The sequence below is a fragment of the Saccostrea cucullata genome, unplaced genomic scaffold (genome assembly GCF_032062105.1).
Source record: "Saccostrea cucullata isolate Sc308-1 unplaced genomic scaffold, CSIRO_AGI_Scuc_v1 ctg421, whole genome shotgun sequence".
Classification (NCBI taxonomy): Eukaryota; Metazoa; Mollusca; class Bivalvia; order Ostreida; family Ostreidae; genus Saccostrea; species Saccostrea cuccullata.
The window spans coordinates 134808-149268 of record NW_026922015.1 but is presented as its reverse complement, the minus strand read 5'-3'; the positions used below and the strand labels follow the sequence as shown (position 1 = coordinate 149268).

The following is a 14461-nucleotide window of genomic DNA, read 5'->3' as shown; positions in this document are numbered from 1 at the left end:
ACATTTAGGCCAAGATCAATTTGCATGGAAACCGTCCAAACACAAATATGGCGGATCGTGAAGTTGTCACATGTGCTGTAAACAACGACTTTTCTACATTACAAGCCTGTCACGATGTCTGTAAGTATCTTATTGCTAAGTGATGAATGAAAATTAGTATATCTGGCTATAAAACTATAGGAAAAGCGCATTTTTATCGTATTAAATAGTTATGTTACGATGACAAAACCTTTTCAAAGTTTTTTTTGATCTTTGTTTATGTGGATAAAATTTTCAAAAAAAGTTTTACTGCGTTTTTTTGATTTTCCTCGTTAAATAAAAGCAATACTCAATATCAAAAACAGTGAGGAATTATAATAAACTCTGATAAAATTTTATTTTTACCAAGCTTTTTAAGTCATAAAGTGATAAAGTATGATGTCACAGACCAAGTCATGGAATATTGTTGCATACTTAAATTTGTGTATTACCAATTTCAATGACTCAATAATTACTTTTCTTTTGTATAGTCTCTCTGGCAGTTATGGGTGAATATACCGAAATCATACAGATTTGGATGAAGATGTTAAAGATAGTAAAGTCAAAGACAGTTTGATGAACCAAATGACACTGATAAAGAAGAAGATACAAAAAAAAGATACTTCTAGCCAGGCATGTAACTTTGAAGCTGATAGTTTGGTAACCACTTGAGAGATATATAACGTGTATGCAGGTGATGACGGTATAGGAGAGCCATTTCTTATACGTGCTTGAGGAAAATATGTTTTATTTTGTCCTGCGAAGTGAAAAATTAAATTGACAGATGAAGAAAATTTACCACTCCATCCTTCTGTTGTATTAATACTTGATGTTGTATTGCAAGATGGCCAAGTTTGTATGACCAGTGCTTTCAAAAAAAAAACTATGCTTGCACTCAGTTGTGTCCATGAACGAAGCAATCTAAAGATTAAGTGTAGAATTTAATTCTAATGGATAAAAATCAACTCAGAAATGTGTGATTTGAAAATGGTGAAATATTGTTTGTCTGTAAACAATTTTTTTTTAAAAACATATTTATACATGTATAACTCCTCCCTGACAGCATCAATATTTCAGAAAGTATTTAATTTAAAAAATAGTTCTAGGGTCAGTGTCTTTCTATGTATCAAGTATAATATGTAATGATTGAAAATTATTCATTTTATGATTTTCTTGATATTATACATTAAAACTTTAAAAGTAATAAAATTTCCTGTCATTCTGTTTTAACATATATTAACATGTACAAGTTTGTAAAGTTTAATTTGTCTATTTTACAAAAGTTTAAGTCAAAAGTCTTAGGAAATGGGATTATCTTAAAAATGATTAACTCCTGGCTTTACAATGAAATGTCCTGGCAAGATTTGGATTTGAAATGTTTAACAAAAAGTCCTGGGAGATCCTAGGATGTCCTGAAATCAAATCCCAGGATTGTTACTCCAAGGATTTCCTCAAATCAGATTGTGAGGAAATCTTAGGAATTCTTAGGACATCTTAGGAATTCCTGAGAAGCATTTTCAAGTCAGGAATAATTTCTGCAAGGGTTGTTTGAAAAATTATTTGTGAACTGACTATTTCAATGAAAAAAATACAGAAAACATTAGTTATATCTTGATGTTGCAATACCCCAGTACCTAGTATCAACCTGAGTGATATTAAATAAAGGTGGTTCACAGAATTAGCCAAACAATAACAGTAGTATATATTATATATTTAATCATTCAGCTCCATCCTTTTTAATTAATGCACTCTCCTCACATGTTATATCTATAAACATCTGTTTATGACTTGACCTTCTGTAACCCTCTTGTGACCTTCTGTGACCCCCCTTTGACCTTAGGAATAACCACTATTATCATCAACACTACCCACGCCTTCCCCATCCTTCTTCCAGAGCAATAACCTCCAACATTCAATAAGGCTTCGGTAAATAAATTGCATGTTTCCAGTTTCCCGACCCATCTTTAAATACAGGAGCCGACCCTGTAATATTTTTCTGCTAATATCTTTCCCGGAGTAAACTCTTCTAGTTTTACTATAAGAAATCCTAATCTTGATCCCTTCCTCCTTTGAAAAAATGTATATCAAATATTAATCAGAAATCTTTTGACCGCGATTTTCCTGGAAAAAAAAATGACAGCCTGCATGCCAATAAAACATTTTCCCTACCTACCCTATTTTTATCTCACTGACAGGTTGGAAATAGGAAACACACAATTTATTTATCTTGGCCTGAGGAATTCTTCAATGAGGAAAGCCTTTCCTTCGATTTCCACAAACCCATAAACATACTTTTTAGTCTTTTGCCCATCCTGGTACAGATAATTAATTGGTTTCAGGTATATGATTAAGTATTCATCAAAGATACATTTCTTTTTTAATTAGACCAAGGTTTATGGGTATAGTTACGAGAGATATGGTAATGACCAAGGATGTTGTGTTTTATAGTAATCTGCAAATGAAAACAAATACTTTGTAAGTAGTAAAAAAAAAAACCCAGAAATAATTAAATTGTAGACTGTAATTAAAACCACTGAAATCAACATACCTCCCTTTCACAGAGAGACTTAATCAAAAGATTGGTAAAGAGATCACTGCATTGCCCATAAATCAAAAAAAGAGCTTAATATGAATATTGTGACAAAAAAAATGTAATGATACAGGGATACATTATCAGATTATTGGGCAGGACTCTCAATGCACAGTTTGTATCATCAATTTATACTGTCAACAGATTTTTCTGTTATTTCCTGATCATGACAAGGTGCACATGGCGGGTGTGACAGGTCTGCAGGGGATGCTCATTCCTCTATGGCACCTGATCCCACCTCTGATGTTTTAGAGGTCCTTGTTTGCTCTGCTTCAAAAATGGACTTTTGAACTTGAATACTGTGCTTTTTCTACATTTACATGATAAATTCCATGCATTGCAATAGAGTGCAAGAAAATATTTATTATTGCCTTACTTGAACATGTTAAAAAACTTATGTAAGACCTAACAGATTGTCATGTTCCCAATGGGCAGAAACAATTAAGATAGACTTTTCATTACTATTGTAATGGTTTTGGGCTGTGGATATCGGCCTGGATAACTCAGTTGGTAGAGCACCTGACTGGAGATGCAGGGGTCCCAGGTTTGATTCCCGGTCCAGCCATACATTTTCTCCCTTCCTGTTACAGATTTGGTGCCGTTGACCACCCCTGGAATTGCAGGTGAAAGTCCCGCCAGGGGCAATAAGAACTTGGGTTGTGTCTTTGAGGGCGAAGACCATTTAAGGAGGGTGGAATGTAATGGGTTGGGTCGTGGATATCGACCTGAATAGCATGAATTTTATGCAAACATTTATAACTAAGTAAACATGCTTAATGGTTAACTTTTTTTTACTCACAGATGCTCATAATAAAGCTTAATGTGTAGGTAGGCTAATTTAAAAAAATCTACATGGCACAATGTGTGTGACATTTTTATCAAAAGTTAATTCAATTGAATTTAAAAAAAAAATACACCACTTCAAAATAAAAATTTTAACTTCATAAAATTATGATTAGAAGATATGTTATCTGAAAAATATATTATTTGAATGAAAAACATTATTGGGATAAAAAAAATTAGATTACATTTTTTAAAATCATATCCTTATTATTTAAAACAATGAAGATGAAAATGACAACACCTACATTTCATGCAATATTGCAAAAAAAATATGTTAGAAAAATAAAACAAGTATAGAATATCCAGTACAATTTGTTTACGAAGAATACGCAAAATGGCTGCCCTTTCCTGGCCCTATACATAATCGGGTCACCATGCCATTATTCACGTAACATGAATTAATAATGTATTTATTCCAGTAAAAAAAGGTAGTTTGTAATTTCATCTATATAAACAACATTAGGGCTACTGTATTAAACTGTCAATTCATGAACTACTTGTAAATTAACACAATGCATGTTGCTTGAGTTATCTTTTCATCTCCGAGGTCAATGACTTTTTTTAAACAACATCGATTCTTCCATCGCGCTGTCTTTTCTTGAGATTATTTTTCAATATTTATTACCAAAATAAGCCAAATGAATGATAATAATACTAATTGAGTATTCTTAAATCAATGCCAAATCATTACATAACATCATTAATGTAAAAAGAATCTTAAAATATTCTGACCCCCGTCGTGGGCCTCAACACATTTTTTTATTCATTGAATACACAGCAAAAACATGCGAGCGAAAAAAATCAAAACAAACCGCGATGCACGTTGTTTCAAAACAGAAACAAACGAAGACATGCTGCAACGTTATATGAAAACGAAATAAAGTAGGTTTAAGGTCAGGTTTCTCAAGGAATTAAATTCCCTGGTCACTTTGAGCGAGGTAAAAGACCCCGTGAACTTAGTTGGCCATAGGCTGATCGGCCATATTGGTTTTTTTGTGATCGCGAGGTCAACCTATGTAGCTTGGATAAAAAATGGCGATTACACGAAAAATTGTGAATGCTTTATGGTACATACCCCTGGTAGCGGTTAATCCTTCCGCTAGCGCGTACAGTACGAGGCTACATAAATACATACACGCCATTCAAGCAAATACATTGGGGAGAATCTTCGTGCTTCTCTTGTACGTAATGTGTTTGGATCCGGGCATGAATACATTTATTGAACCGAAGCACACCTTGCAAGCCGCAACCCCTACGCCAATGTTATTGGAATGGAACACAAACAAGAAAATGCGGTCGTCGAACCGAACTCTTTTAGTTTATCGGGGATAAGAAGTTTTTAGCGGATTTGTAGAGGAAATATCCATACTAAGTTCTAGTTACGTTTGTCAGACCAGCTGGCGCGGATCAACTCTCATGTTAAAAAAAGAAAAATTGTGCAAAAAATATCAAAATTGATTTCTACGGTTTTAATAAATGCCTTGTGTATATTAAAGTAAGAAGTGTAAAACGTGTGGGCGAGATAAAGATTCCGTTACGATAAGATATATCGATAAACCATTGATAGAAAAGCGCAAAAGAAAACAACCATTATTTTATACAGATAAACAAAATATGAATAATGCAGGTATACCGACGCATGCACGAGTGTGCTGTTGATTAAACGAATCTCCTGCTTAATATCTCAAATATTGATTATATGATATATTTTATTATATATTGTATTAACTTATAAGTCATATCGAAAAAATTATTTTAATGGCATTAACATTTATCGTTGATATATTTAGGTTAGTTACGTGAATTTTATTAATGTAGAGTTACATTATACAAATTTGCATAAATTTAAACAAAAGAGGCAGGCCTATGTACTTAGACATAGTGCTTATGTAATTTATTTTGCAAAATATCTGGATTTAGTTAATTATGACGTCACAATGAATTTAACGTCATAATCATAGCACCTGGCGTCTGCTCTAGAGTCACGGAGTAACTATGACGTCACAATGAAATTCACGTCATAATCATACAATGTAGCACCTAGCGAAGCCTTCAATACTCTAGTGTTCAGTTGTTTGGCGTCTGCTCTAGAGTCAGAAAGTAATGAGCTGATCTTTATCTGCATATTGAATGATTTAAAATGTATTTTCAAATAAATATTTATATATATTTTCATTCTGTGTGTTTTTCTACTAAGCCAACTGTGAAATTGATTTGAATTAATACCATTTTCGTGTTATACTCACGAGTAGAAATATACACGGAGAAACGTACGTTAACGTGACGTCACAATAAAGCTACAGCGACGATAGTAAAAGTACAACGATATAGGACGGCGAGAAATTTAAATATTGAGTATAATTTTGGTGCTTCAAAACATGTAAAATGTAAATATAATGAATGTTTTTAAGTTTAGTGTGAATTATGGTGTGAGAATCACACAGACTTGCACGTAGGCATATTTTTAGCGCTTCATGAATTATGCCTACATTTGTACGTGACAAGTCTGTGTGATTCACACACCAATAACTCACACACAACTTAAAAACATTCCTTAATTGTTACTCAAAGATCCCCTCCCCTCAAAATAGAATTTTCGAGTTTGGACCATTTTTCTTTTATTTAATTTATTTAATTTATTTGTTTATTTATTTATTTATTCATTCATTCATTCATTCATTCATTCATTCATTCATTCATTCATTTATTTATTTATTTATTTATTTATTTATTTATTTATTTATTTATTTATTAGGGTCTTCCGTCTTCAGCGGAAGACTCTTCTATTATTCTTCGGTTTCTTTTTTACCTTTTTTCTTTTTATTCTTTTTTTCTTCTTACAAAATTTGTGCAGAAGATTTCTCGGAGATGGCTCGTTCGATTTGCTTCAAATTTTCACGGTCGATGCGATGTCATCTGAAGTTAATTCCGGCAAATCATGTTTTTGAAATTTACTTCCGGTCGGAAGTTATCGCCCTTTGATAGAAATTTAGAGTACCTCCTTGTCTGTGATGGAACTCAAAAACGGCTCAAGCTAGAAAGCTGAAATTTTTAGTGATGATAGAGGACATGTTGCCATGTCGCAACATGGTCAGGATATTTCCCGAAAGTGCCTAGTATGGAAGCTCTGTAGGGGTCAAAATTTAGGACACGAATTACGAGTGATTTTTTGAGACATTTTGCATCATATCTTTTAAAATATAATTATTTTGTTAGAACATACTGAACAACATTTGTGCAAAATATAAAGATCTTTGATATGATATCAAGAAAAATGTGCTGACTCACCAAATTAAGGGCTGAAAGCTAAGGGGCCAACAGTTTTTAGTCAATAACTCTTTCAAAGTCAATATTTTGTTATACATTACTGAAGCAAAAATGTTAATCTTAACAATGTACAACAATATATTATGATTTTTATGTCGAATGGGTCATAATTCGGGGCCACAAGGGGCCAGAATGCTAAATCGTTGACGCTTTATATCTCCAAGGTAAGAAAAATTTTGATAAGTAATATTGAACAAAAGATGTTCAAAATCATGTTCTGAACAATATGCAACCTTTCATTTTTCGCTAAGCATTAGGGAGTTGAAGGGTTGATCCCTAAATATTTCTTTTGCAAATAACTCCAAAACGAAAAAGAATCTCAGAATAGTTTTTGAACAAAAAGTGTTCAAAATCCATAGAGCTTTAAAATGAAATCAAGAAAAAGGGGCTGGGCACTCAAATTAGGGGCCAAGAGGGGCCTAAATTCTTCAATGGATAATTCTTTATGAGTTAATATTTTGTAAAACACTACTGAAGCAAAAATGTTTATCTCAACAATCTACAACTATATATAATAATTTTATTTCGTATGGTACATAATTAGGGGACACAAGGGGCTAGGAGGCTTAATCTTTGAGGCTTCATATCTCGAAAGTTAGAAATATTTGGATAAGTAATTTTGAACAAAAGATGTTCAAAATAATGCTCGAAACAATATGCAACCTTTTATTTTACGCTAAACGTCCCCATTAAGGAGTTGAAGGGTTGGTCCCTAAATATTTCTTTTGCCAATAACTCGAAAACGAAAATCAATCTCTGAACAACTGTTGAACAAAAAGAGTTAAAAAACCTGAGATCTTTAAGATGATTTGAAGAAAAAAGTGCTGGGCCTTCATATAAAGGGCCAAGAGGGGCCAGAATTCGAATTTATGACTATTTAATATAATATTCAATATTTTTATTACAACATCAAGGCAGCAAAATCGTTTTTCTTGACAATATAATCATTGTAAAAAATCTCAATCAAAATCAATCATTGTAAAAAATCTCTCTCTCTCTCTCTCTCTCTCTCTCTCTCTCTCTCTCTCTCTCTCTCTCTCTCTCTCTCTCTCTCTCTCTCTCTCTCTCTCTCTCTCTCTCTCTCTCTCTCTCTCTCTCTCTCTCTCTCTCTCTCTCTCTCTCTCTCTCTCTCTCTCTCTCTCTCTCTCCTAAGGACACACTACATACCGGTAATTATTAACAATTAATGGACAAAACTGTACGTAAATATCTCCTCAAAAAATAAATGCAATATAAGTTTTAAATAACTTATCCTTTTTAGACAAAAATGGCGAGATACATGTACCTCCATCCCCTCTCCTTTGCACCGCACCCCACTGTCTTCCCACAAATTTTTATTAAAATAGAAAATTTGGTGTCATAACACCAAATTTTCTATTTTAATAATTTTTTGGGGGAAGACACCACCCCAACACACAATTAAGGCCCCAGTTCTGTAGTAGTCATATACTAAGTACATGTGACCGTAGTAATATTGTTTCGTAAATGAAAATTCCTTTTTCTTGTTAATTAAAAATGTAAAACTAGGTAGTGAAAACAATAAATTTTTATTTGATCCAGAATCAAACTTCTGTATGCCTCGTCATTCAGTAATTAACCCAGTCAGATAAAAATAATTAACATTTTATTAAAGCATACAAAATGTAAAAGATGATATATTCTAATTTTTTTAAACGTTTTTAAAATCCAAAAAAAAAAATTTAATGATTTATTTCCAAGTCAGTTTATGATTTTCCTGTTTCATCGTTTTTCAGGAAGATCAGAAAAAATGAAACAGCTGTGCACAACATTTTTATGAAATAAAAAGTATGTTTTACTAAAGATCGACATAATTTTTATATTTGAAATCGATGAGTTAAAAAGGGAAAAACTTGATTATTTTGAATCTTAAATTGTTCTCTAATTTTGAAATAGGAGAGGCAAATGCAGCTGTTTACACATGCACGTAGCAACAGGGGGGGGGGAGGCCACTTTTTTCCCAACATTACTTATACTGTAGTAAATGTTCATTGAAAGGCTGGTTGCCACCCCCTCCAACTTTTTGTGGCATAATGAAAATGTTGTATAAATTGGTACTGAAAGAAGGTGGCACTGAAAAAAAATTCCCCCCCACGAAATAGGATTTTCGACTTTGGCCAACTTTCCTCTTTTTTTTGTCTACTTTTTCTGGTAAGTAAAAAAAAAATTCTCTGGCTCCCCCCCCCCCCCCCTTCAAAAACGATGCTACGTGGCTGTTACATATGCGTGGGATTTGCTTGTATTAAAATTTCACATTTCTGCACTCAACCAGTAAACGAATCTATAATGTCAACAAGTAGCTGCAGATCTGTATAGATCGCTGGTCAGAATAAAAAAATGGGATGAAAGACCAGAAAGGTCATTCATCCCATTTTTTTTTCAGATCAGCGAGCTAGCAAACACGAGTATAGGGAAATCGTATATTTATTTTTTGTTTATGTGTGCATGATTGATTTGATTGCTTGATTTCAAAAGTTTTCAATGTGGAAGGATAATGATTACAAAAACAGGCACGTAAAATGTGTTTGATGGGGATGGGTGGGGTGGTCTTTGCCCCCCCCCTTTTTCATAACGTAAGTTACGTAACTTTTAGGTGCTGAAATTATTCACAGAGAAAGACTGTTTTCCCTCCTTAACTTTTTTGCAGAATAGTTTAATCATGTTAATGTTGTAATATATTAATAAAATTTGGTTGCTAAAAAGTAAGAACTCACCCACCCCATTCCCTTAAAAACCAGAAGTCTCTGTCGAGACTGTAGCTCTACTGGTTTGTACTGATCAAAAACCGATGCACAGAATTAAGTATCTTAGTGTAGTCTACTTGTGTGATAAGTTATATTGAAATCAAACCAAAATTGTAGAAGGATCGAGTAGCATTTTAAAGGAATTCCACAGAAAATTCTACTTTTAGTAACCATGGCATCACCGTTCATTGAAATCAAAAACCGATGCACTATCATATGTAAATTAGTGTAGTTTACTCGTATGCCAAGTGTCAGATAATGAAATCAGACCAAAACTGTAGAAGGAGTAGCGTTTTAAAGGAATTTCTCAGAAAATTCTATTTTTAGTAACCATTGCAACACCGCTCATCGAAATCAAAAACCGATGCATTATTTTATGTATCTTAGTGTAGTCTACTTGTGTGCCAAGTGATATTGAAATGAGACTAAAACTGTAGAAGGAGTAGCATTTTAAAGGAATTTCACAGAAAATTCTATTTTTAGTAACCATGGCCACATCATTCATCGAAATCAAAAACCGATGCATTATTTTATGTATCTTAGTGTAGTCTACTTGTGTGCCATGTGATACTGAAATGAGACTAAAATTGTAGAAGGAGTAGCGTTTTAAAGGAATTTCTCAGAAAATTCTATTTTTAGTAACCATGGCATCACCGTTCACCGAAATCAAAATCCGATGCACTATTTTATGTATCTTAGTGTAGTCTACTTGTGTGCCAAGTTATATTGAAATCAGACTAAAACTGTACAAGGAGTAGCGTTTTAAAGGAATTTCTCAGAAAATTCTATTTTTAGTAACCATGGCAACACCGTTCATCGAAATAAAAAACCGATGCACTATTTTATGTATCTTAGTGTAGTCTACTTGTGTGCCAAGTAATATTGAAATCAGACCAAAATTGTAGGAGGAGTAGCGTTTTGAAAAATTGTTTACAGACAGACGGACAGACAGACAGCTAGACAGACAGACAGACGGACGGACGCCCATAAGCTCCCTTAAAAAAAAATCATTAGAAATTGATGAAGGAAAAGGAATCAAAAGAAAAGAAACTTTCTTCGATGCTTGTGGTCAAGTTTGGACTTTATGCGATAAATGACACAATAATCCAGGAAGATTGAGGACTTCAAGGTCCTGTCATGTTGTAAATTTTGAATTTACCGGGTGGCAGTAAATACAAAATTTACAACATGACAACTAGTCAAAGTTGTCATGTTGTAAATTTTGTATTTACTGCCACCTGGTAAATTCAAAATTTACAACATGACAGTCCAAATATATTCTTGTTGAAGTGGAGGCTCTATAGATAGATAGCGAATTTCTCAGAAAGATGATTTCAGAAATCCATGCTGGCTATATCAGCATTTTCAGGATACTGTCATCTTGTATATTTTGCATTTAGCTCCCCCTGGCCTAGTAAATCCAAAATTTTTATATTACCATGTAGTAAATTTCTGATTTACGTCACGCTAATGAAGTCAAAATTTATCCTTTAGTATATTTAAAATTTACAAAATTATCATGTTGTAACTTTTGCATTACACCCCAGTAAATTAAAATATAACAATGTGGAAGTACATGTATATTGACCTTTGAGAAATGATGTGGGGAATAATAACTTCAAAATTCTCGATTGTGCAACACCCAAATGGAAAAAAAAAGTTTGACCCCTGCATTTTGAAAATTTCTATCTTCTGGCCTTTTTCCTTGCGAACAGTCGTTTAGTTGTACATACTATTTCACTAAAAAATGTTTGAAAAAGAACATAAAATTTTCATTGAGGAACGACTCGGCAATATAAAGTGACAACAAGGTAATGAAAATTTCAAAAATCAACTTTCTCTTGTAGTCGATGATCATTAAGAACATGAAATGTCAGGTTCCTTACAAAAATTGACCAAATTTAGAAAAGTTTGATTAATATTTCAAATTTCGTCCAGGTGCTTAATATTTTGGTTGGTAATTGTACAAAATGAATACATGTATTGAATTATTGAAAGTACTTACATATCAAATACTTTTCTTGTGTTTGTCAATTTGTAGATTCAAAATGTAGCATACACGTAATGAAGCACGTGCAATAGATACGAAGGGAAGTAACTCCAAAGTAAAGAATAATGCAATGAAATATGTATTGTATATATATTGTGTATTGTATCTTTTTATTTTGCATTTTCAGCCAAAATTTCCAGGTGTTATTGAAAAAAAATACAATAATAATATGTTTAATACATAAACTATTGTCATATGAAAAAGGGATTTTAAGAAATTATGAAAAATTATTAGGGTCCTTTTTATTCAAATATTCTCAATGCATTTTCAATTGAGAATCATATACGAAAATAATTTAACAGTATCTAGAGAGAAATGATGGCGTGTTGAGTTAAATTTCATGTTTAGCATCGATACACCTGCTCACGAGTTCTAAAAAATCTTTTTAAAAGCCCGGAACTTTTTTCTAAAAGCTCTCTTTGCATGCAGATATTTCCCTCTTTAAATTTAGAGTTATCTCTCTTATGAGATTTTTGTGCTGTTTAAATATGAGATAAGTATACTCATGTCTCATTGGAGATATAGAGTAACTATGTAAGGAGTTGATCCTTGCGTTGCGTGTTCGAATCCCCTGCGTTACATGGAGACTGTCCTTCGAATGAGACCGTATATACCAAGGGCCCGTGTAGCACTCGATCCTTATAAATGCTCAAAAGCTGTAAGCACCGAATACAGGGCTAAATTTGCTGCCAGCCATCCACCGGCAAGTTCTGGTGTTCCAATACAAGTGAAACATATGGAGATAGCGAACAGTCTTCAAGATCAAAAGTTCATAAAAAATATACAAAACAAAAAAAAAAAATCTCGAGGGGGCATTATATAAACATACAAACAAACGATTATAAATGTCTTTGATGATGATTTTTGGTATGATGATCACTGCAAATAAATTGGCATTTTCATATTGCAAGCTTGTGTGAGAGAATGAAGTGGCACCAACCCTAGACCAAAGTCGTGCAAGGGAATAGGCACACACACACACGTATTTTATTGAAAAAAAGGTTGAAGGAAATAAAAAATTATGCTTAATGAATATTATTAGGAGCAGCCATGTAGCATCTTTTTTGAAATTGGGGCCAGTTTTTTTTTTGACTTACTTGCATTGCGTGTTTGTGGCCAACTTTTTTCCTGTCAACTTACTTTTTAGCATTACTCATATACAGGAGACTGTCCTGTTGCTATGGATCAATTGAATTATGTCTAAATGTGTAAAGAAGTATTATTCTAATACATGTATATAGATCATTTAAGAAATAAAGTCACTAAGAAGACGACTGTCAAAATTGCTTTAAGTTTTACTATTTAACATTTACTAGATATCTTGTATGCTAATACTCAGTGCACTAAATATTAAAATCATAAAAGCTTTATTAAAATCACTTTTGAACGTCTTTCCCTTACTTGACAGTTGCCTCATTTGTCATTTAAAATATAAAATTATAGATTAGTTATAATCACAGATATTTTCAAAATATTTTTATGTGCATTGGAAAACTTTAAATTAATGATAATTCATTACAAAATGCGATGTCAAAATTGCATGTTTTATAGATAAATAATTATCTTCTATGTTAATATATTAAACATATTTTGTGACACGTAACTACATACGTTTGATCTTCATTCAAGTCACATGAAATATAATTGTTATAAAAATAATTTACAAAATATTTGTGGTGGATGTAATATTGATTCAGATCACATGTCTTCAATCCCTTTGCCAAGCGCCTAAAGCAAAAGGGAGCAGGCCGGGGGGGGGGGGGGGGAGCAAAAAAATAAACACAGAATTTTAATATATTCAAAAGTCAGACAAAAGTTAGGGTTTTATCAGATGCCAAAGGGGAGTAAGTATCCTTAGCTGACCGAAGTTTTAATTAGCTTAAAATGAGGTCGACAGGGGTTTCTTACTTCACCATGGCACCTGATTCCACCTCTAATTTTTTGGAAGTCCTTGTTTGCTCTGCTCTTATTTTGTATTGATTGGAGGACTTCTGAGCTTGAATATTGTTCGCTATCTCCATATATTTCATAGAAAGTACTTTCAAAAAGGGAAGGAACTTAGTACTTCAAAATATTTTATTAATCATAAATATTACAAAAAAAATAAAATTGCAAAATACATCGAATGATTGTATTTTGTTTGTGTCTTTTTAGTTTCAATATATTTTCCAAAATGTGTCGAAACGTATTTTAAATTAGTTCACAAAAGCATTTCTCCAGGTATCACTCAATTACCGTGGTGCTATAATTAAAAAAAATAATTAACCTAAAGGCACTCGGTATCTCAGTGACATGGTTAAAATTATTCAAAACATCATCCGTAAATTTAATCAAGAAATTCGTTTAGATATGTCGATAAGTCCTTTAAAGTACTGAACATTAAAGGAATTATCGATAATGTCTAATTAACTTACACCTAATTTTTTTTTATATAATGTTCAAATAGTAGGTGATTGACTTAAAACGTGAATTTCTTCGGGTTTTTTTTAGCTATCTTCCAGTAAAAAAAATAGGTTATCAAATACTATAGTCTTTATATTTGTAATGGCTTCGTTTGTAAAAATCGACCTTTCAGCGAAAGTTGTTTTGACTGACGTGGTTTAATCCCATACTTCAAGATCATTCCAGTTATGAAATTTATGGAGATTACGAACTGTTTTCTCAATCCAACTTATACTCATTATTCCCTTTCTAAAAAAGAATTTCTCAAAATCATATGTCAGTTTGAATATTTTTAATATTCCAAACAACCAAAAGGGATTTGAATTAACATATCTATATTGGATTCCGAAACTTCATAAAAATCCTTACCAACAAATATACAGCTCAACGCATTTTTTAAACTCACATGGTTTTTCGCACAAATTAAGG

General features: G+C 32.6%; 1 protein-coding gene across 1 annotated transcript in view; it reads right to left on the bottom strand.

The window, feature by feature from the left end:
* Positions 1-4663, bottom strand: part of LOC134261063 (protogenin B-like) — a 42854-nt gene extending 38191 nt beyond the window's left edge. The window contains exon 1 of the mRNA XM_062743540.1: positions 4527-4663. Coding sequence (XP_062599524.1) covers positions 4527-4593 — 67 coding nt within the window. The 5' untranslated portion in view covers positions 4594-4663. The remainder of the gene's footprint in view (positions 1-4526) is intronic.
* Positions 4664-14461: the final 9798 nt, after the last annotated feature.